Source organism: Pelecanus crispus, chromosome 2 (genome assembly GCF_030463565.1).
Source record: "Pelecanus crispus isolate bPelCri1 chromosome 2, bPelCri1.pri, whole genome shotgun sequence".
Lineage (NCBI taxonomy): Eukaryota > Metazoa > Chordata > Aves > Pelecaniformes > Pelecanidae > Pelecanus > Pelecanus crispus.
In genome coordinates, this window is record NC_134644.1 from 38,192,992 (window position 1) to 38,215,235 (window position 22,244).

The 22,244-nt window shown below is 40.7% G+C and overlaps 1 protein-coding gene across 1 annotated transcript; it reads left to right on the plus strand.

Annotated features, from left to right (window-relative positions):
- Positions 1–1,268: 1,268 nt before the first annotated feature.
- On the plus strand, positions 1,269–19,917 carry SNX10 (sorting nexin 10). Its single transcript, XM_009490742.2, has 6 exons — positions 1,269–1,292; positions 8,143–8,229; positions 10,281–10,381; positions 10,970–11,068; positions 19,180–19,395; positions 19,839–19,917. The coding sequence occupies exons 1-6, from the start codon at positions 1,269–1,271 to the stop codon at positions 19,915–19,917; spliced, it is 606 nt and encodes a 201-aa protein (XP_009489017.1).
- The last annotated feature ends 2,327 nt before the right edge of the window (positions 19,918–22,244 follow it).

Sequence of the window (22,244 nt, forward strand, 5' to 3'; positions counted from 1 at the left end):
ACAAGAGTGGCTCCAAGCTCTGTATCGCTAAACCTTAGCAAACCACCTCCAAAAACGTAGCTGTGTGTCTGCCCTAGTCACATGTGAACATTTGCAGCCAGCCGACAACAGCTGCCAAGGATTGCCTAAGAAAGCTGCGAATCCACCTTTTCTAGCACAAGGTGCTTTCCCAGAGAGATGCACGGCAGGATTTTGCTCAGCTTCTCCTGCTTAAGTGGCATCCATCCTGACCGTGGGACCAGTGTAGGGAGCCGTACTCCTGCGGTGAAGGAGGGATCCTGGTTGGGTCCTCTTGGTTTGGAAAGAGGCGGCTGATGTTTAAAAGCTGAGGAGGCAATAGGATGTTTTTGTGGCTGGGGGTCAATGTAGGTGTTAGCTAGCAACGGCTGGATGGCATGTGGGAGGGGTAAAAGGGAAAGGCAAATTGCAAATCCTTTTTGCATGGGCGGTTGTTTTTAGGCAAGCGGTGTGTATGTAAGCTAGCAAGTGAATAAAGCTGCCCTGTTCTTCCTGTGTGGGTACCAGTCTTGAGCAAAATGGCTGGTTTATGGAACTGCAGAGGTAGTTAAAAAATTTATCGGGATTTCCAGTGAAAGAGTAGATTTAAAACATAAGTTAGTGACGGGATTTTTTGATTTGGTCTAATTACACACTTCCCTACATAGAGGTTTTAAAACCACGGATGCCGTGAAATTTAGCCTGAGATTTAGCTAGCCCACAGGATCCAAACAGTCTGTCTCTCCGTTTATCTCCATTTCAGAGAAACGGTTGAGAGGGGCTTTTGATTCTGCTGACTCAGATGTTTTAGCATCTCTGGACCTCAGCTGCAGTCACGTAGACCTGTGCTTGGGTGCCTGGGAACCAGGCGCAGGCAGCACAGCTCTGTTTGTGCACTGGGGATGCTGCCTGCATAGAGCTGTTGGGAGGTGGGTGCAGCGATGAGCCCCAGGGCAGCTCTCAGAGCAATGAAGAAAAGCACTGACTTCCAAAGACGGACAGGCATCACTGGACTGTCACGTACGACAAATATGCCCAGAAGGGGACTAACCCAGTGCTTCTAAAATGGGATTTTTTTTTAATTAATGTATTCTTAGATATAGTTAATGCAAACATGTTTTCTAGTATATATGGTGCTGAGCCTGGCTCTTTCCACTGTCTACTAATGTCTAGCAAAAGTGATAATGACCTTCAGATAACTACTAAATGCCAATCTGATGTCTGTTTTGTTTTTTTCAGGTTGATTTTTATTTTAATACAAACCAGTGAAGATGACACCAAAACATGAAAAACAAGTAAGTCACATCTAAGCTTTAATAAAACAGTATTCTAGTTTGGTGGTTGTGGATTGAATTTCGTTAAGGTTCACATGGACCAGGAAAGATTGGCTGTATTCTTCATGCTTTTAATTGCCAGGCTACAGAATATTCTGGAGTGATGCAGTGCCAGTTCGTTCTGTTAAAGTTTGATGGAAGGATCAAATGTTCATTTGATCATAGAGACAGAGAGTAAGTGACTGTGCAGAAGGGGCTCAGACACTGAGACAGGACAGAAGGATTTAAATTTCAGTCTTTTCTCCATCAGTCTTCAGGTATTTTGTAGGACATAATGGTTGGAGCTGGGTCTGAACTCTGATTACCAGATGCATGGACCACAAGAATCACACTTGCACATTCTCTTTTTCTCAGCCCCAATGAACATTAAAAGTTTCAACAAATTATTTTGTCTCCACTGTTAGTCTCTTATCAGCCTTACTACTCAGCATGCGTGGAGTGAAGATGCCAACACTCCCAGTTTGAAAAGCCCCATGTCCTTTGTGGTTGATCCTTTTACTAATAGGCAACCTGATGGGAAACTCTATTTTTCTCAGAAGCTTTGTGGAAAATGACTCTTTGGGGGTTATTGACTAATCAGATGTGTAACAGTGGCACCATGGAGCATGAGGTTATCACCTGATACAGTCCTGAGCACAGCGATTTGAATTAAAATGCAGCTGGAATGATTAAGGCAAATAATCATCCAATCTGAGAGTATTTTTATTCCTCCTCCTTGTGGTGGATTTTTTTCCAGATATTAAAAATAGATGTTTCCATGTCAGATTTGCTATTTTCCTAATAGGAAAATGTTAAAAAGAGACTTCTCAGAAACACAGTTTTTGTGGTCAAATTCTATATAGTAGAGCTTCTGGCTTATCCTTGTCTCTGAGCAATCCATTGCATTGTGCAGAAATATTTCCAACAGGAGAAAGGCGGTAGGGAAAGGAAATAAAGAAAAGAGGGGGAAAAAAAAAAAAAGAGAAAGACTTCTTGTGTTTGCTTCAGCTGCTTTTATGGTGTATTCTTCCTTTTGAGGCAAATCTAAATGGGAACATTTCAGTGTTCAGTGCTTGTGTCTACATGACCTCAGTGCTGCCCTTTTCTTCTGCTGTCAGCACTCATGTTCTTTGCGTAGGACTGTAACCATGAGGGAGTAGGCGTAAATCAGGCTTTGGGGTCAGTTTGGCCATTTTGTCATTTATGTGTGGCCCTAACTACTTGGACTGCTCCAGGCCTTGAGGACAGGCATGGCACCGGTGGCATTTTGCTACCATAAACTGGCTGTTTTAGCCAGAAGTTAAAAGGCACGTCCAGCCAGGGAAGCTGCTCTTCTGATTCCTGCTTGTTAAGTAGTTATGACTGCTTTTGGGGCAGATTCTAAGTTCTTCATGAGGATGTGTCCTGGTTTAACCCCAGTCAGCAACCAAGCACTACATAGCTGCTCGCTCACCCTCCCCTCCCTGCCCCGTGGGATGGGGGAGGGAATCGGGAGGGCAAAAGTAAGAAAACTCATGGGTTGAGATAAGAACGGTTTAATAACTAAAATAAAGTAATAATAATAATAAATTGTAATGAAAAGGAAAACAACAAAAGAGAGAGAGAGGAGCAAAACCCAGGAGAAACAAGTGATGCAATTGTTCACTACCCGCTGACCAACGCCCAGCCCATCCCTAAGCAGCGATCACTGCCCTCCAGCCAGTTCCCCCCAGCTTATATACTGAGCATGACATCATATGGTATGGAATAGCCCTTTGGCCAGTTTGGATCAGCTGTCCTGGCTGTGCCCCCTCCCAGCTTCTTGTGCACTTCCTTCCTGGCAGAGCATGGAAAGCTGAAAAGTCCTTGACTTAGTATAAGCAGTGCTTAGCAACAACTAAAACATCAGTTTGTTAACAGCATCATTCTCATACTAAATCCAAAACACAGCACTATGCCAGCTACTAGGAAGAAAATTAACTCTATCCCAGCTGAAACCAGGGCGGGATGTTTGGGCCAGCGTGGATGCTGGGGATATATCAAAGCTATAGCACTAGCAGTTTGGATAAGAAATGTTTTGCTTATGAATTTAGCAGCTTCCAGGGAGAAGGAGGAATAAATGGAGATGCCACTTTTTCTGGTAGCTTTCTGTTGAGTCTATATTGTTCCCAGTGCAGTAGGCCTCCACGACCAAGCTTGGACACTTTGAACTGTCAGCAGTAAGTTCTGGTTTTCAGAGAATTGTTGCACTTAAGTGTTACAAGACGCATACTGTTCTTGAATACATAATAGACATGTGTCCCTCAATTTAAAAAAAGAAAAGAAGAAGAAAAAAAAGAAAGTATATGTAATGTGGTGTAATAGCTAGATCTGCAATTCTGGGAAAACCAAGCAGAACTGGGTGGGGGAAGAAGACACCTTGGAAAGGACTGCAGCTGACAAAAGTAAAAAGTCCCTGAAACCTTGGATCTCTTCAGGCTCTGCTTCCCAGGTTGTACAGCAGGGCTGCAATGCAGTCTTTTGACAAAAGTCGAAGTTAGTCTTCCTGTGGGCTGTGGGAGGAAGAGGTCAGCCTCACCTCCCTGAGCTGAACAGTGCATTACTTGAAGACAGACATGCCTGTTGAGAGTATCCTAATTTTTATAGCAAGATGGGGAGGGAAGGGAAGGGAGTATATACAGAGGAGAAAGGCAATTATTACCCAAAACTGCTGTTACCTGGTGACTGTTTGTGACCAGTGAACTCGGGATGGACTGAGCATACAACAGCAATCTCCCGGAGGAATACTCTGCCACCTAACTCTGCTTGGACCCTAACATAGCCTATATGTGAATATTGGCCTTTACAAGCCTTCTTTTATAGGGTCGGGGAGGTATAAGCACCTTTTCTGGCAGTGTATCTGCATCTATACTGGGCAGTTAGGGCTGCTTTCATAAATCAATATTGTTGTTCCAGTGGGGTGTTGTATCCTGGAGAAGGCTTAAAGGTTAAAAGAGAAGGGATAGTCTATATGTGCAATGCCACTGTTTCAGAGCAGCAGAAACTGTAATGGGAATTGGGATTAACACTTCCTGGATTCAAGATGTTTATAGGGGAAGTAACCGTAGATCTTGAGAAAGGCTGTACATTTTTGGTTTGGTCTTCTAGTTGCTTAACGTTTATCTTGCTTCATTCTGGACTCATTATCAGTATTTGGTAATTAAAGGAGAGAAAAAAAACAAAACAAAACAAAACAGCCAGTCTTCTGCTGAAATCCTGGTGTTTCAAATCGGAGCTGACACTGACTCTGTGTGAGGGCTGCCCGTTTGCTGAGGTGCTCTGCTGTACCACAGATCATTTTTCCTCTTGGCTTGGTGATATACTGCCTAGACACCTGCCTGCCACAGCATGTACAGCAGCTCTCCTTTATTCTATAGGTAGAGTCTGAACGGTGCTTGACTTCCTCAGTATTGAAACTCAGTGACTTTTTGATTGGAAATTAAAAGTGTACGGTGTTTTTTGTCTAAATCGTGGTCTGGAATGATTTGCAAGGTAACCCATAGCTAACCCACCGCATATCCAATTGTAACTTTTAGTCGTGATACTGTGGTATAATAGAGGTTGAAAAAAGCATTTTACTTTGAAGATTATTTTGATTCTGTACAAAGGAGAGGGTTATAGAAGGTTACTTGGAAATGAAGTAATTTGGGGAACCTGGACAAAAGGAAGGGCAATGAGAAGCCGGTACGGTGGTAGTTGAGTTATGAGCAGGCTACCTGCAGTTGTGACTACTGGGCTGCTGCAGTTGAAGGGAAGAGGAGAGCAGTGTCCCATTTGAAGCCCAGGAAAGAAAAGAAGGTATCTGTAGGTGAAGTGGTTGCAGCTCTGGGGAAGAGTGGGGGACAAGGAAATGGGAGGCTGGGGAAGAAAAAAATGCAGGAGAGTGTAAGACTATTGATATGAAAAGATGTTACAGTGGGTCCAAAAGTATGCTCTGTCTATATATGTATGCTAAATATGGTAGACAGTGAGGCAGGCAGAAAAAAACCACCAAAAATGTCTTCCTCTCCTTTGTTCAGCACATTGCTCAGGATCTGCTCAGGAGGGGAAATAACTTCCTCATGCTTCCCGCTAGTGTTTTTGTAAAAGTAAAGGCATGACCCTCAGCTGGTAGAAGTGATTACAGCTCTGTTCATTTGTTCCTCTTATGCCACGCTGGCATGGGGTTAAAAAGCTGCAGAGGAGAATCGGGCCTCCAGTGCTCTTCAGCAAGGAAAGAAGTGGCAGAGGTGGCGGGAGCCTTTCCAATGGGCTTTCTTTGGCAAGGTGCTCATGACATGCACCAAAAGGGTATCCAGCAATAATGCAGAAAACACCCCTGTGACTAGGAGCTGAGCTAAGTGAGAGAAAACCATGGGCTGTACCCAGCCATCAGGCCACAGGCTCCCCATTCCTGAAGGAATACCACCTGGAAATCAGAGCGGCAAATGATTTAATCCAGACCATGAACACCTCTCTGCCATGTACAGAGTGCAATGACTGTTGAGGAAAAAAATAAATCTTTTTCCATTCGAGGTTGTCATTGTTCTCCTGTCGGTCTGTTGAAGGTTGCTGCATGCTGAAGTGTATGTGGTGGGGGGAAGAAGACTTGGCTGAAGAGTAAAGGTTTTATTTCTGACATCTGTAGTTTGAGCATGGAGAGACACATTTTGAGAGCTTCCTATTTCAAGATTTCTTGATTTGTGCAAAGACATACTAAAAAAGGGTGTTCTTTACCAGAGACACTGTCCTTCCTCCCATGGTTGATTCCTGTACCTGGAGATCTTGTGCAGTGCCTTGCTCTCAGGGGGAATGTATTTACAGCTTAAAATGATACGCTTTTCTTTAACTGAGTCATTGTTTAAGTGGTTGGCATAGCTCTTTGGGTGAATAGCTTATTTAAGCAACTGAAGTAGGGCAGCCTATTCGTTTGCTTGAGAAATAGCAGGTAGTTCAGCACACTTCCAACCTTTGTATTTTAAAGAAACCTTTTCCATCTTGGTATGAACATACAGATTTAGCAGGGTTTTTTGGTTTTGTTTTCTGGTTTTGTTTTGGTGGTTTTTTTTTTTTTTTTTTAAAGCATGGTAAAAGTTTTCACATGGTCATTAGCTGAGGATGCTCAGAAGCATTTAATTCTTCAGCCTCTTCCAATTCCTATTAGTGATGCCCAGTTACATTACAGTAAAGCCCACAGGCCCCTCACATTCTTTTGGGATCTCTCTAAATTATTATATAAATGTAGGAATTACAAGGAACTAGACTAGATATGACAGCTTCTACAACAAATACTCTATATCATTGTCCCTGAAAAAGGGGAATTACGCTCTGCGGTGCAGCTGATACGAAAATTCGCGGATACTATTGTTCAAAGTCCAAACCTCTCCGTAGGAGGAAACAGAGTATTTGGAAAGTTCCAGAAATAAAACTCAATAGCAACAAAGTTACTATTAAGCAGGCATCCTTTATTGCAGCGCTGGGCAGCACTGGGGATCGTTCCACCATGAGTGCTCCAATGATTTGGCAAACTTCCAAAGATTATATACTATAAAGTCATACATATTCACAGGATTTCCGAGAATTCATACACATAAATGTGAGATTTCCTGGAACTCATTAACATATGCAAATGTCCAATCCACAGGCATGGTTGTCCTCTTTGGTGGTCTTCAGGGGTCCTCCGGTGGTCTCCGATAGTCTTCCTCACTTGTCCACTGGTTGAACTTTGGGCCTCCTTTGTTCATATATGGTCACTGAATTAGCTCATCAGTCCTTTGGCCTTGGAATGTTACGAAACCAGTTCCTTGAGTGCTCATTTTGGCATAGGTGTCCTGAGTCTATGTTATCAGTGCTTTAGTAAGCCTGACGAGCTTAAGATCTGTTTTAATTGTGTCAGAGAACGAGTCATATTCTTTGAAATATCTGTCCTATTTATCTACTCTGCTTCAGCAAATAACTAAAACTATCTGAGTCAGGTATTGTCAGAGGTTTAGCCCTTTCACAGCTATGTTGCTTCCTTAGGCAGGTTGATGGGCAGACTGGGACAGAAGTGCCTGGGTCCTGCATCCTCGGCTGTACTCCGTGGCTTAAGTTCCTGGTGTATCAGGAAGGATATGCAGCAGAATGGAAGGATTCGTCTCCTTCCACATGGCATCCGGGACACTGGGCTTGCAACCTTGATTTCTTGTATAAAATCTGTGTCCAGGGCAATTAATAGTGGTACATCCTTTTCCACTGGGCTGGAGCAAGTAATTTGGGGCATAGAAAAAAGGCAATCCTTCAGCTCCTCGTGGACATACTGAGCACTTACCTCAGATCCCTGAAATCAATAGGTATAAATATTTGATATAAAAATATAAATAAAATGACAAAAAGAAGTTTAGGAGCAAATAAAATGTTATATGTAAGTGTTGGGTATGTGGAGCAGGTTTGTAACACATTCTTTGTGAATGTTGATTGAAAGGGTGGGAAAAGCCTAAAATACCTGCCTAGTTCTCTCATACATGTGTGACTTCGAATGCTGGGTTTGTAGTTACTGACATCACGAAATCTCCTGTGCATGAAACATGTATGGCTTTTCACAGTATTACTTAATCTGAAATACTCCTTTTCAACTAGCAGTTTGGCAAGGAATTTCCCCAACATGTGGTGTAGCTCAGATGATTCATTGCGTTTTGCTTCCCCTTTTATAGGGTTGCAAAATTCAATAAAACAGCAGTTCAGCTTTTAATCTGAGCACAGTAGTTTGTGGAACAGCAGAGCAATCAAGAGAGTCTTCCAGGCTGCCTTTGTCTTCCGAAATTAATTGCCTGATTTTTTTATTATGCACTTGCAGGAGTTTGTAACTGTCTTGGTACGAGACCCCAGGACACAGAAAGAAGACTCATGGCATTCTTACATAGACTATGAGATATTTATTCATGTAAGTATAAAAGTATCATCACAGATTTTTTGGGCTCTTATTGCTGTTTCTGTCCAAGCCAGGGTTCTCTTTGGGGTATTAGTGGAATTTCTTTACAGCATTTCTGGGAGGCTGGAGGATATTATTCTCCTTTTAAATACTGAGATGCAGTGGAACAGGTAAGACGGGTTGGCCAAAGGCTGCGTAGGAGGTCTGGCAGAGCTGGGAGTTGAACCTGGTGTTGTGTTCACATGTGCACTCCACAATGTCTTGCAACAGAGACTATTCTTAGCTTTACTTATCAACCAGAAGGTTGTCATAGTCAGTGATGTCTTTACCATTATAGAAGAATTTTGATGTTCAGGTACTACGGGAAAACAACGTTCTTTTCAAGTAATTATCTGGTTATTTGTACTTTAAATTCTCCTCAGTTCTTTTTGCCGTGTTATTTGTTTGCTGCAACATGGTTGTTTTCAGTGTACCTTGACATTCATATTATGCTAGTTTAGTGGTGCTTGGATATGTCAAGTAACTACATTTGAGTTTATTATTGTAGTCTACCATATGTTAATGGGAGCATACTTAGAATTACAGTTCTCGTGTGTCTTAAATCTGTCCTATACATCATTTTGTTTTGTTGATTATTCTTCTTTGGTGGATGACATATGGAAGGAGTTATCCTAATTTCCCAAATCTAGATCCAGGAATTTTAATTGCAATGTAAAGAAATTTTTTGTGAAGTGTATCTGCTATCAGATGAAGAATTTGAGAGCATGAAGTTACATGGTTAATGCTTGGCACAAGACCAAAAGCATTTCCTTCCTGTGTGGGAGAGTTAAGCATTCAGCAGAATGAGAGCAAGCAGTCAAATGATGGCTTGTTAAATGCCATGGTGACAAGTACTTCTCTCCTGTGTGGCAATCAGAGCTGTGAAACGTTTACATTTTGCGATGTGGTTTAAGTACTGGTTCCAAAGCAATTGTATTTTTGACTTCTAGTAAATAAAAATTCTGTAGACTTGGTGGGGCACATGCTGCATTACTGTTTGACAGGCGTTGGCGCTTCTGAATAAGCCAGCATATTACTGGCTTATTCAGTGACTACTAAGTTGGGGTGATGTAACTTAGACCCGGTGTTATATGATGCAGCACTGGGCATCTCTAAAGCTGATAAGCATCAGCTCAGCTTCCTACCAGCGCAATGCCAGGCCTTTCAGAGACCAAGTCTCTAGATCAGTCCTACCATCCAGGCTTCTCAATGGATTCAAAATCTTGGGTCTGCCAGGCTCTTAGACCAGCTGGGCTCCCCTTCTGCCCAGCTCCTAGAGCATTTGGCTTCTTAGACTGTGAGGTATCCTGGATACTCATCTGTTCCAGAAAGCTGGCATCTTTGGGCCCTCTACAGTCTGCATCATGTGTCTGTCTAGGAGTTGTGGCTCCTGGCAGGTGATTGAGGGTGGATTGAACCGTAGGCAGATTTATAATGGAGTCCTGTCTGGTAGGTGGGGTTTCATCTAAATGTATGCTCCACAGGAAAATTTGGCAAAAGCATTTAATTTCTGTGAATTGTTTCTCTTTTGATGAATTGGCATTTTTCTAGTGGACTAATAGTGTTCTGTGGGAAAATTTCCAAATGCTGCTACTTGCAGAGAGCAGTCACATTGGTTTCTTTGATTTAAGTAGGATTGCATGCTGGAAGAAGTCTATGTAGCTAACTGTTTGCAGGGTTATGACTAGAATAGCTAAACATGATTTTTTCCCCGGCAGAGATTGGCCTTATCTGCTGAAACTTCTTTCTGAGATCTCTTTTCCCTGTTACTGCAAGTTATACTGTAATCCAGACCTCTTGCTTTTAAAAAGAAAAAAACCAATGAAAAACAGTTCCCTGAGAAGCAGTAGAAACTGTCACCAGTCCTGTTGGAGATAAAGCACAGTCCTTAACCTAAACTGAATTAATGTCAAGCTTTCCATTGGTGTCTCAGGGATTAGCATCTCGGATATGTTTTTAATACCATGCCTGCACTTTAGATTAAGCAGATTTACAAAGTAAAATGTTTTTTTATTTCCCAACAGACAAACAGTATGTGCTTTACAAGGAAAACATCCTGTGTTAGACGACGCTTTCGAGAATTTGTTTGGCTTCGGCAGCGGCTTCAGAGCAATGCAGTGCTTATGTGAGCAACTTTATATATGACTATTTAATAATCTGTCAGTCATGGAAGGGGAGGATTGTTTCATCTTAATTCTGAGAATTACAGAAGTCAGAGCTGGAAAGTGTCCTGTGTTTCTTACCAGCACAAGTTTATTCTGTACAAGGTGTTTTCTCTGCTTTAAACCCAGAAGAATGTGGTTTGCACTGGTAGCCTTTGTTTGGTGAGCCCCCCTCTGATTTGTAAGAGATTTGATCTGTGTTTTCTTTTGTTATGCACGGATAGCAGAAATAACAATCTAGCATAGGTGTACGTACCTCCTCTCCACGCTTCTAGGATGTGCTTAGTTTCTGCAAGGACGGTAAGAGACCCAGCCAGACATGCATGCAGGCTTAAGAACTGGACCAGAAAAATCAGATTAATTTATTTTTCCCTTAGAGGTGTGTGAGAAGCTCTCCAGTTTCTCAACCTTGTGTTCCCCAATTTGATTTCATGAGCTTCTGGAACATGACTTGTGATTTTCACATGCTTGAGGTTGGCATTTGCGTATTGCATTTTTCTCTGCTGTTTCTGATTTGGTTTTAACTGTATATTTGCTTCTTGTGTATAAAGACAGCTACCTGAACTGCCATCTAAAACTCCCTTTTTCAATATGAACAATCCTCATCATGTGGACCATCGCCGGCAGGGTCTGCAAGAATTCCTGGAAAAGTAAGTACAGCCTATCCTGGAGATGTTGGCATTTTTATGATGTCATCAACTTTCTGGTTTAAAATAGTTCATCTCTGGTACTTGAGAGCCACCGTGTGGTCATCTGTACATGCTACACATTTGGGTTTATTTTTTATTTGCACAGTCATATTTCATACATGTGACTTCAGCTCTGTTGCTTATAAGGAAACTTCAACTGGGGCTGTTCCATTGTGCTTCATTGCATTGGTTATAAATAATAGTTTTGTATTTATGTCGCTTTGCAATTGCATACTAAGGTGGGAAGATCTTTCACCGTGATGCCTATTTCTAGCTTTCAGGCATGAGCTAGATATTCTCATACAAAGAAACAGACTTCTCTCCCTCTTTAAGTTCATGGAAAATCAGTGTCTTTGTGGGCTAAACCCCTGGGAAAATTCTGTAGCAAGATCTCCTAACACAGATATTTCCTATAATGCCAATTACTTTGTTTATCAGTCCCCCTAACATAAACAAGCTCTAGCAGCTGTGACCATTTTCAGTACAGCTGCAATCTGTATAAAATCATTCATCAGACTTAGCTAGAGTCTGACCTGCGTTACGAGGGAGTTCTGTATGTGTTTCAGTACTGCGTCCCTCTCCTGCTGCTGTAACCACTTCATCTTCTGCAGTGGCAGAGACGCTCTTGGTGTAATTTTCTGCTTTCTCTGTCAATCTTGTAGTAATCTGGCACTGCTGGTGTGCGAGCAGGCTGCTCACAGCTGCTGGGGCAGGAATTGTGCATATATTTGCAGGCTTTCTTTAGCCACTGATCGGGGCAAGGGCATGGTAAAACACTGTGAGTAGAGACTATTCATCTTCTTTCAGTATCAGTGTTTCCATGAATCAGAACTGCATAAGCAAAGGAAAAAAGCAAATAATTTAAGTAGGCTCTAAGCCTTGTGGTCAGTGCGTAGAGGAATATTGGACCCACTATTTTTCCAGTCAGCATATGATAATTATAAGCCTCCCTAACAGACAACAAATCATTGGTCCTGAGGTATACTTGTTAGCCTTAACAGATGAAGGCAGAGAGAGCTAACCGCTGCAGGAATAATATTCTGTATATTCTGTGGCCGAAAGGATAGCCAATAAATACTGGTTGAAGGCATGTGAGACAGGGAAGGGAAAGCAGAAAAGGATCAGAGGGGTTTTTTCTGCACCTCAGGAAAGAAGGGTGGTGAAACAGAGTGACTGTGCTTCTAGAGGCAATAATATTAATGGTCATGTGAAGGGTGTGGTCGTTCAGGTCCCTGGGTCTAGCTTAGCTGTGCTGCCTCATGGAGTAATGTGTTTCCAAAACCACTCTCATTTTAAAATGACAAAGAGGCCAATCTGGTTACAAGGTACAGTGTTTCAGCATCAGAAATATTTACAACCACTGTCTGTGCTTCAGAAGGCAAAACAGAGAGGTAGATTCTCTTAAAACACATCCTCACTTGCCAATTTTGTGGATGTCTGTAGCTTAAATGGGTACTGACAGCAGAAAATGGCAGCATGTGGAGCGTGTTACCTTGCTGCTCTTAGTCCAGGAGTGGGAAAAAGAGGCATCTCTGTAAGGCAAGAATTTAAATGTTTGAACTTGGATGCTGTTTAGAAAGGCATCAGCTTTCTCTCAGCCCTGGGGAATAGTTGGAAGGAATTTTCAGAGATAGAGTTGTGTTGTGATGAATTGGCTTGGCACCTTACGTGCTGTACCGTTGCCCTCTGCTGGCTGGCACCTCTGTGCTGCTGCTGCTTACAGAAGGGATTTTTTTTTTTTTACTGGCTCAGCTAGCCTGCCATGATGTGCTTTTTTTTTCTTTTTTTTCCTTTTTTTTTTATGAGTCTGAACCAAAGGTTATCATTTCTTTCTCTGAAATTGCATTTGTGGGCCTCATTGATATGTGCGTCTGACTTTAGTAAAGCTCTAGGTCTGGATGCTGCATGTTCCGTAGTGTGCCAGGGGAAGCAGGACATCCCTGGTATATTAGGAAGGGGGTGGGAAAGGAGCCAGAAAGTAATTGCATGGGGTGGTGTAACCCAGAACTGCAAAGCCGAGTGCTCTGTTCACCCTGGCAATGATGGCAGTCGCTGTGCACAAGCTCACAGCCGCGCTGGTGTTTCTTTGTGACAGTGGGAAGAAATGGGATTCAAGCCTATGTCAAGGGAGAGGTTCACAGGTAATGTTTTTCAAATGCCCGCGTGCAATGCAGGAACCCGAGCTCCACTCTGCACTTAGTACCTTGTGAGGTTATCGGGACCCAAGCCATCTCTGAAATGGAGTTTAGATCTTTCACAGTCTCAGTTTGCGCCCTGTGCACGTTGCTGTGAGCAAGTTGCTGCTGCCTCTGCCCAGATAGGAGCCACGTGCCCGAGGACTAAGAATCGAGTGGCTGCAGGCTCTCTGGTATTGAGCGTCTGGCCCTGGGGCCTCCTCCGTATTGCTTATACATGGACAGCGCTGGAGTTCTCTTGTCTTCCTTCACCCGTCACTCCAGAACAAGTTAGCTTGGGGCAAGGTGCTTGCTTAGAGCCTTTGTGAAGACTCTCCGTGCTGAGCACAGTAGTGTGAGAACCAGGCCACCAGCTGGAAACTACAGCAAAGCACTAGAGTTTGGTGACATCTGGAAACGGGTGTCCCATTTTGATTTGGCTTTACTGCACAAATGCAGGGTAAGACCTGCTTGTCTTATAGGTTATTATCTCTGAGTGATGAAGAGCTGTAAAGCTCACTTCTTGTCTGGGAATAATTTAATATTTCAAGAGGCCATTTGCATTAACGGAAGTCAGCTAGCCCCTTTTCAATTATGCATTACATCGTAAGAATAAGGAAAATTATGTGTTTTTCCTGGTAAGTATCCTCATACCTTTGAGGATGTCTGTAAGTTCACAGGAAAAGCTTATTCTTAAATTAGAGGTCAAAATTAAAACACTGTCTTATAATATTAGGTTCTGTAGGATCTTCCTTGCTTTCATCCCTTTTTAGCTGCACAAGTTTAACTTCAGGATTTAGATTACCTTCACAGAAGATCATCTGTGCTTGCTTATTAGAAAGCTAATTAACAAAACAGTTTCAAATGAAGTTGAGTTCAATCAGTGATGCATTTTTATTGAATACAATTAGATCCCAAAAATTAACATGGTTTAGGAAAAAGGATTAGTCTTCAATTAGTTTTCAAACATGCAGTTTATGATGGGGTGGAAGCCATACTAGGAGTTTTGAGAAATGCAGTGCTTGGATCCACAGGAGACGAAGGGCATCCACAGTGTCGCTGCTCTGGCTGGCTGTGTGTCGGGCTCACTTGGTGCCAAACAAGCCACCCAAAACTCGGCTGCCTAAGGCAGAGCCATTCTCTGGAGGTGGCTGGGGTTTTGCCCTCCTCCTCACACCCACCTCCTTACCTTCCCCACCGCAGTCCCACAAGCAGGAGCTGGTGCAAGGTCGGAGGACTCTCTCCTGGAGGTGTCTCCAGTGGGTGCTCTCTCAGGGATGCGGGAAGTGGGAGACCGGCCCCAAAGGGGATGGATGGCACCTTGCTGGGGCTCAGGCAGGAATATCGGCGACCATGGGGCAGGTGGGATCTCCTTGGGCGCATGGTGGCATTGGAAAGATCCAATGGAGCCTTGCTAATATTTCCTATCTGGTGAGCGAATAACGCCTAGCAGGCACGTGTCGCTTAATCCTTTCTTAAACGTGTGCATTATCAGATACCCAACAGTTGCTTTGCAGTTGCTCGCTCTCTGTAACATTTCCTCCCTTATAAAGAAATGAAGGAGGAAAGAGAGTCAGCTTTTTTTTAAGAGGAAACTGGGGCTTTGTTTGCTGTGGGCTGGGGCACGGGGCTGAGGGGCTGGATGCTCAACAGAGGGCACCACAGCCCAGGCTGTCATCCCCTGCCTCTCAACTCCTGTTTTGTTGGGGTTTGGTTTTGGTTTTTTTTTTTCCTTCCCCTTGCTCTTATGATATGATGTAAATGGGCAGAGTAAATTTGTCAAAAACAAAATCGGAGTGTTAACCTTCCACACACATGCAAGTGTGCATCTGTCATTGTATTAGGTTACAGTAGATACAGGAAATCTTTAGTTAGGATTAAGTTGTACTGTTCAGCCATATGTTGTTCTCCTCCAGCAGAACAGTGTATAATATACCTAATAAAATCATGTTGAAGAAAACCAGATTTTGGACCTTGTCCAAATAAGACAAAACACATGTTTTGTCTTTTGTAAATGTTCTTGCCGTAACACGGGGAAGGAGAAATACTCTTAGTGTAGTATCCAGCATTTCCTCAAAAATGACCTTATTTCTCTTGGTTGTAAAGTGACATTTTTCAGCCCTGCTTCTTTAAAGGTCTAGAGATCACGAGTGTTTACTGAAAGCTTACAAACAAAGATTCACATGGCCGCGAATAAAAAATGATTTTATTATCTCTAATTCAAATGTAGAGCCTTATCCTGCAGCCCCCTTAATCACCTAAGTAGTTATTATGCATGTGAGCAATCTGGCCGAGACGAGTGAGATCTCTGACAAGTAATGACTACTGATGGGATCAAGACTTGCAGGATTTAGCCTTTCATTCTTATTCCAGGCGCGCATAGGAAGTCTGTTGTTCTCTTAAATACGCCCGGTCAGTTTATAGGAGTTACCACCATGAGCCATGACTCTTCCATTAGCGTGACAGCAGTGAGAGCCGATTTACATCGCTGTAACCGCAGCTTTGCACTGACACTGGCTGTAATAAAACTGTTTGAGAAGCACTGGGAGTGCTACTGGTTGTGTTCAAACTGCGCACGCGTTCAGCCTCTGCTAAGACATCCGAGTATTAATATTATGACACTCCGCCTTTCCTCTTGCCTTTTTAATTTGTTAGGTGGTTTGTCATAATTTTGATTTTTTTTTTTTTTTTTAAAGTCCTTGGAGCCAAATCTATTTTTTTAGACATACAGCCCTTCACACAGTGAGTCCCCAGGACAGCGAAAACCCTGGAGAGCAACTTCTATACCAACACTTAATACTACTAGTTAACATCTGGTGACAAATGTATGGTTATTTCCTTGAAGGAGGAGTATTTTGAACAGGAAAGCATAATGCTTACGGATAGCACAGAATTTATTTTTCATTTTGATTGCTTGAAGGATGCAATTAAAAAGCAATCTAACCTGTTGGTTCAGATGGGGGGCGGGGAAAGCAGAAGTTATTTTTTAATTAAAAGAAAGACAAAATGCTTCAAGAGTATGACTGGGGTGAAAGGCATTCATATATTTGCTTTCAGGATGGCTGTAAATGGTTTGCAAAATGCGTTGAGTGTTTGGTCCCTTCCCCCCCTTGTGAACATATGTACATACACATATATATGTATATACGCAATTTGCTTCATGAACATCTTTCCATTTCTTCACCTTGGTTTCTCTTCACTCCTTTCACCTGCAGATGGCACTATGAAGCAGAAAAGAAAATTACTGTGAAATAATGAGTCCAATGTAAAGTAAAATTGGAAATTGAATTATAGCTGCAGAAAAAGGACAGTAGCCTTGAGGTCCTGATCAGTCTGTACTCTTATCACTTTTGTTTGCTGTTCCATGCGTTAGGTTACTGCCGAGTTAATAACAGTGCTTGAGCAGTTCAAGGCTTAGCAGAATTGTACTGGACATGAAATAAAACTAAAATGAATTTGTGTCCAATATCATTGACATTAGTGCTCATTACTTCTCTGGTGTAATGCCTCAAACCATCTAAAATCAATTTTAAAGATTACCCATTATTTTATAAAGAAAATAAAATACATTTCAAACAGCAACAGAGCTGTAAGTGTAGTGTAATCTCATGAACAGTTAGTTACTTGTGTTTTCGCTGGTTGGCAGGAAACTTTTGAAGGTACGGCAAGAGGAAAGTCTGTGAAACTAAATGCCATCCACAGAATTTCACGTCTTGGCTTTTTGCTGAGTTACTTGGTATTAGACACGCAAATGTTAGAATTGCAGAAATGTGCATCCCCTCGTTGTGCTCGTAAGCCTGGGAAAAACAGTAACCCTAGTGACTCTACAGTAAACTCCAGCATGTTATTTTTCTTTTTTTTTTTCTTTTTTTTTTTTTTTTTTTTAAAAGAGGAAGAAAAGAGGAAGGAGAGTATTTACTCCCCCAACTGCATAAACTATAAATGTGGATTTATTGTGTGGAATGATACTTTTGCTTTTACTTTTTGTTGCAATGTTTGTCTTTCTTTGGAATGTGTGTTTATCAAGAGTCAAGGCTGAAATCCTCTTTTAGTGGCCGCTGAATGTTGGCTTTTCAAACTGTATTCGCGAAGCTGTTGCTGTCAAGGTGTGTAGACCTGTAAATTCTGTGTTTCGAATCATGTTTGCACAGCATTTGCTGGCTTCTTTTAGACTACGAAGAAGTTTTTCTGTATATTAATACACTGCATGCATTGATTTTACAGACGTCTATTTGCTATGTTTATCTTTAAGTAAAATCGTCAGAATTTAGATCAGATTAAAAAGGCTTTCTCTAGGTATGAAAGCGTGCTTATTTTGAACTTCAGCGAAATCTGGTCCTTCTGAGACTGAATTTCAAATGCACCTGGTAGATCATTAGGGTCCTTGCAGACATTTCCTCATTGGAAGGTGTCAAAGTTTGAGTTATTTGGTTGAGACTGTGTGTGTGTTTACCTAGGCAAATGAAATGTGCATGTGCACAAATATCCTGCATTTTCTGTTAGATATATCTTATTACCTATTTTGACAGATTTTTATAGGCTTAGATGAAGCCAGAAATCCTTTAGTGTATTTATTAAACGTTATTGTAATGTTGGGCACTTTAGAGAACAGTTTTCAGAACGTATTTGTGTTTTAAACCATTGCAGTCCAAACACACCATTAATCTTATTTGAGAGAAGGAACTAATCAGTTATACTTTTCATTTTAGTCAGAGTACCTACAGAATGCAATATTTCTTTCTGCTCTTACTAGTTCTTACATTAATGTCATCTCTTGTTTCCTGTTGCATAGCAATGACTTTTTTTGGTAACGACTGTAACCTAAATGGGTAGAAATAGGTAAATATTGACTCTTAATAGTTTTGATTTGTTTAAAGATATTTTGATAATTTTCTGTGGAGCACCGTTTGGCATGGTCATAGGCTCTGATGACTTTATTATGTGAGTAAAATTACATGTACATATTAAAAAAAAAAAAAGTCTTTTGTTAATCATTCTAGGATTTGTGTGTTAAAGAATTCCTTCTTTAGAGAAATGTTGCAGCAAAGTTGCATTCCCCCCACCCCCCAAATAGTGATGATGATCCTCAATTCTCAGTCCTTGTAAAAGTATCTCTACAACTTTCTGTGTCACTGGAATGTATTGTATTTTGTTTACTCTCACTTGATATAAGTAAATGCTCTGTGCTAAATTTATTTGAACACTTAATTTAAAATACATATAAACCAAAGATTAAAATGGACTTTTGAAAAGAATAGCTGGAAGGAAATAGTATTTAAGATTCCCTGAAAACTGTTTGCAAGTAAATTTAAATCAGTGTTCAGTATTAGCATTTTCTTTCTAGCTTAAATATATGCATACTTGTAAAAGTGTAAATGATTTTGGCTAGTGTTGGCTCTGTTTACAGGTATTTCAAAGTCCTGAAACTGTGTGTGTATGAAGTCCTGCGTGTCTGCACACACTTCTTTCCCCCACCAAAGAAATTTGTGACTTGTAATTTTTAGAAAAGCTTAGCTATTTAAAAAAAAAAAAAAAGTTCTCAAATGGAGACCAAATTTTTGTAAGAGTCTATGCCTCCAACTCCCTAAAAATCATTAATTGATCCATGTGGTAATAACAGATGGTTAAATGGAAGAAATGTCCTTGAAGTTATTCTAATAGCAGATGTGCCTAACTATTGGCTTCGTGTTTTTACTCACCTAAAATTCCAAATAATGTAATAAGAAAGTAACACACACCTAATCATTTTAATATGTTCATTACCTTCTGTTACTGATTTAGGATTCATCTGAAAACTTAAAAGCAGGACATCATTTAGAATTTGTTCTGGTAAAACACTTCAGAGTATATGTGTATGTGCATCTATATAAAAACATTTGCCTTTTTTTCTTTTTCCAGGATCCTACAAGATGCATTATTGCTTTCAGACAGTAGGCTTCACCTCTTCTTACAGACTCAGCTAAGCCCAGAAGATATGGAGGCTTGTGTATCTGGACAGACCAAATACTCTGTTGCTGATGCGATTCATAAGTTCGCCTCTTTGAACAGACGTTTTCCTATAGAAGATGAAGAGAGAAAAAAAGGAAAAAACCATGCGGACTCTGATTCAGAGAGGTGGTTCCTGTATTTCCTTACTTTCTGAGATTATATATACATACACACACGCGCATGCTTCACTTTTTTTGTTGATGTAATACTAAGATAATGAAAAAATTAATTGACTGAGATTTTATTGAGCTGTGACAGCTCATCATAGAAGTCTTCACACACACCTCCACACTGAATTAATGAATGCAGTAGAAATTCAATTATCTGCATTCTGATTATGTGAATTTCATTTAGTCAGACTTGAATTATTCGCGTTTAAATTATCTTGCTAAAAAAATATCCAACTGCACTCCAAATGGCTAATTAAAAGTCCAAATTTCCTGTCTTTCTTTGTGACTGGAGATAATTAAAGTTCTCCTCTGTTACTCAGGCTTTGAGTGTGTTGTGAAAACCAATTTCCTCCTTTTATTTTTTTTTTTTTTTTCCCCCCCCTCTCCCCTTTTCTGCAGTTCATCCTCCGGGCTCGGACCTAGCAATGACAGCATTTCATGCGGATGTAAAGCAAGCCCAGCTTCTGAAGAATCATGAAAAATCGTTCCTGTTTTGCTATCTTAAGGACAGTACAATGCAGTTTCTGCTCTGCTTGCTGGTTACGTGTACCACGTAAACACGGCTGGCTGGTAACGTGTTCCTAAAAGAGGTGTCATCAATACAACCCTATGTCCTCGCAAAATTTTCAAAACAGACCTTGATACTATTTCTTTGTTGATTTATTTTGTATGTTGATTCAGGTCTACACGCTACCTATTACATTTAGGTTTTTGTGACTATTAAAATCTCAGTATTGGGTGAGTCATGCTCTGCCGACATATGTGGCAGTGAAAATATTTCCCTTAGTGAGTGCGTGTCTCGGATCAGAAAAATAAAGGTAACTTAATTCCTCAGCTTAAAAGTTGGTATATCGTATCAAATATATTCAAAGCATCTTTTTGTAATTTGCATCAGAGAAGTTTAATCTTTAGAAGTCATTTGACATTGGTGATGAAATTACATACCCCACAAGGTATTCACTTTTTAAAGTAGCTCAGCAACATCAGCAAAACAACATTTGTACAAAGTATATGCTGCTGACAATTTGAGATATAAATATATCTTCCTCTGGTCTTTCTGTAATGTTTATGGAAAGCTTGGTTTTATCATGCATAAGCACTGAAGGCCAAAATTCTTGAGCACGGTTGCTTAGAAGTTAGAAATATTAATAAAAATGACATCATTTCTAGGCTTGCTGGAGATTCTGAGTTCCCCGGGAATTACAAATACTCGTTCCCAGTGAAAATCCTGGATGAGGGCCATTGAAACCAATGGCTGAATTTTGCATCGACCTTGCTAGGGCCAGGATTTCACCCAGCGTGTTTGAGGCACTTATATTTGAAGATGCCAGGAGAGGTGTTTTAGTTCAGCAGTTTAAAGGGAGAGTATCTCCCTCTCCGAGGTGATGATAATCACATAGCTATAACACGCTGTACGGACATGGACCTCTCCTCTCTTTGGGAGTAACAAGAGCTGCTGATTTCATTGTGGCTGTAGTTAACACATTGGAGTATTGACTTTTTCACAAACAAAAGGCAGGCTTGAACACAACTTTGTAACCACCAACACTTATTTTGATTAAACGTCAGTTTTGCTCTTTATTGTTAACAGCAGCTGTGTAGTGTCTTGTCCCAGATTCTGTCAAAGGAATATGTTTCGCTGTGGTGTTGTATTTATATTTGACATTTAACTGCTATTAAAAAGAGCTAGGGGGTCTGATCACCCTAGCAAAGCTCCCATTAACTCCAGCACTGTAGTTACCGGCCTAGAAATGGATTTTTTGGGGGGGGAGTGGGGTGGTTTGTGGGTTTTCTTGGGTTTTTTGGTTTTTTTTTTTTTTAAAGAATTCTGTGGATACTTCCAAAGAAGGAGCATTTTAAACCTGTGAATTACAGAAACAATAGGTTATTAAATGGCCAGATAATAAAGGTTAGCACAGGCATGTGTGGGCATGCTTTTTTAAAGCATCCAGCTGGGAATCTCTGTAATTTTAGAAACATGTTTTAATAGCCCGAGGATAACATCTCTTAGGTAACTACTTTAAGCCACTGTATTTTGTTGATGGTAGCACTTTCATAAGATAAATATCCGTGTTTCTTTTTGCTTGGTCTTACTGAATTGCACAAATGTATCTATTTACCTTCTCAGCCTATGTGTGAGTTAGTAGCAAAGCTACTTTAATGTAAAAGTGATAGTATTTAATTAAAGCAACAAGTTATCACTAAAAGTAGCTTAAAAAAATAGCTGTTATTGCCAGGCAGAGATGTTTAATTGCTTGACTTTTTTTTTTTTTAAATGGCACATTACACGAAAAATTGTTTAGCAAATTTATTTAAAAGATGGGGAAAATACAAAGACTGGAATAAGGTCTGAGAAAGATTTTTTTTTTTTTTTTTTTTAATGTTTTTATTTAACACGATGTTAGGGTAGTGGGGTTTTTATTTTGTTGTAAAAGATTGAGCTAAACTGTTGAAGCACCTTACAATTTTGGCCTACTAGTATGTCCTCAATATCTGACAAAAACTACAGAAATACAAGGTTTGGAGAGCCTCTGTGGCTATTTTTTAATTCTAGGGGCTTATCTGTATGCCAGTGAGTGTTTTACAAATGAAGATGTTTCTGAAATAAATGTTTCTTTTCTAATAGTTTTATTGTTCTGTTATTTTCTTCATCACCCTGTTCAAGAATTCTAAGACTGCTATAACAGAACTTCCGTCCCAGCTTTGACAGAAATTTGTTTAAATATTTCTCTTTTGAATGTTGTTTGTATAGCTAGTATTACTGGAATTTTTCTTATTAAAGGGGAATGAAAAGTATTCTGTGCT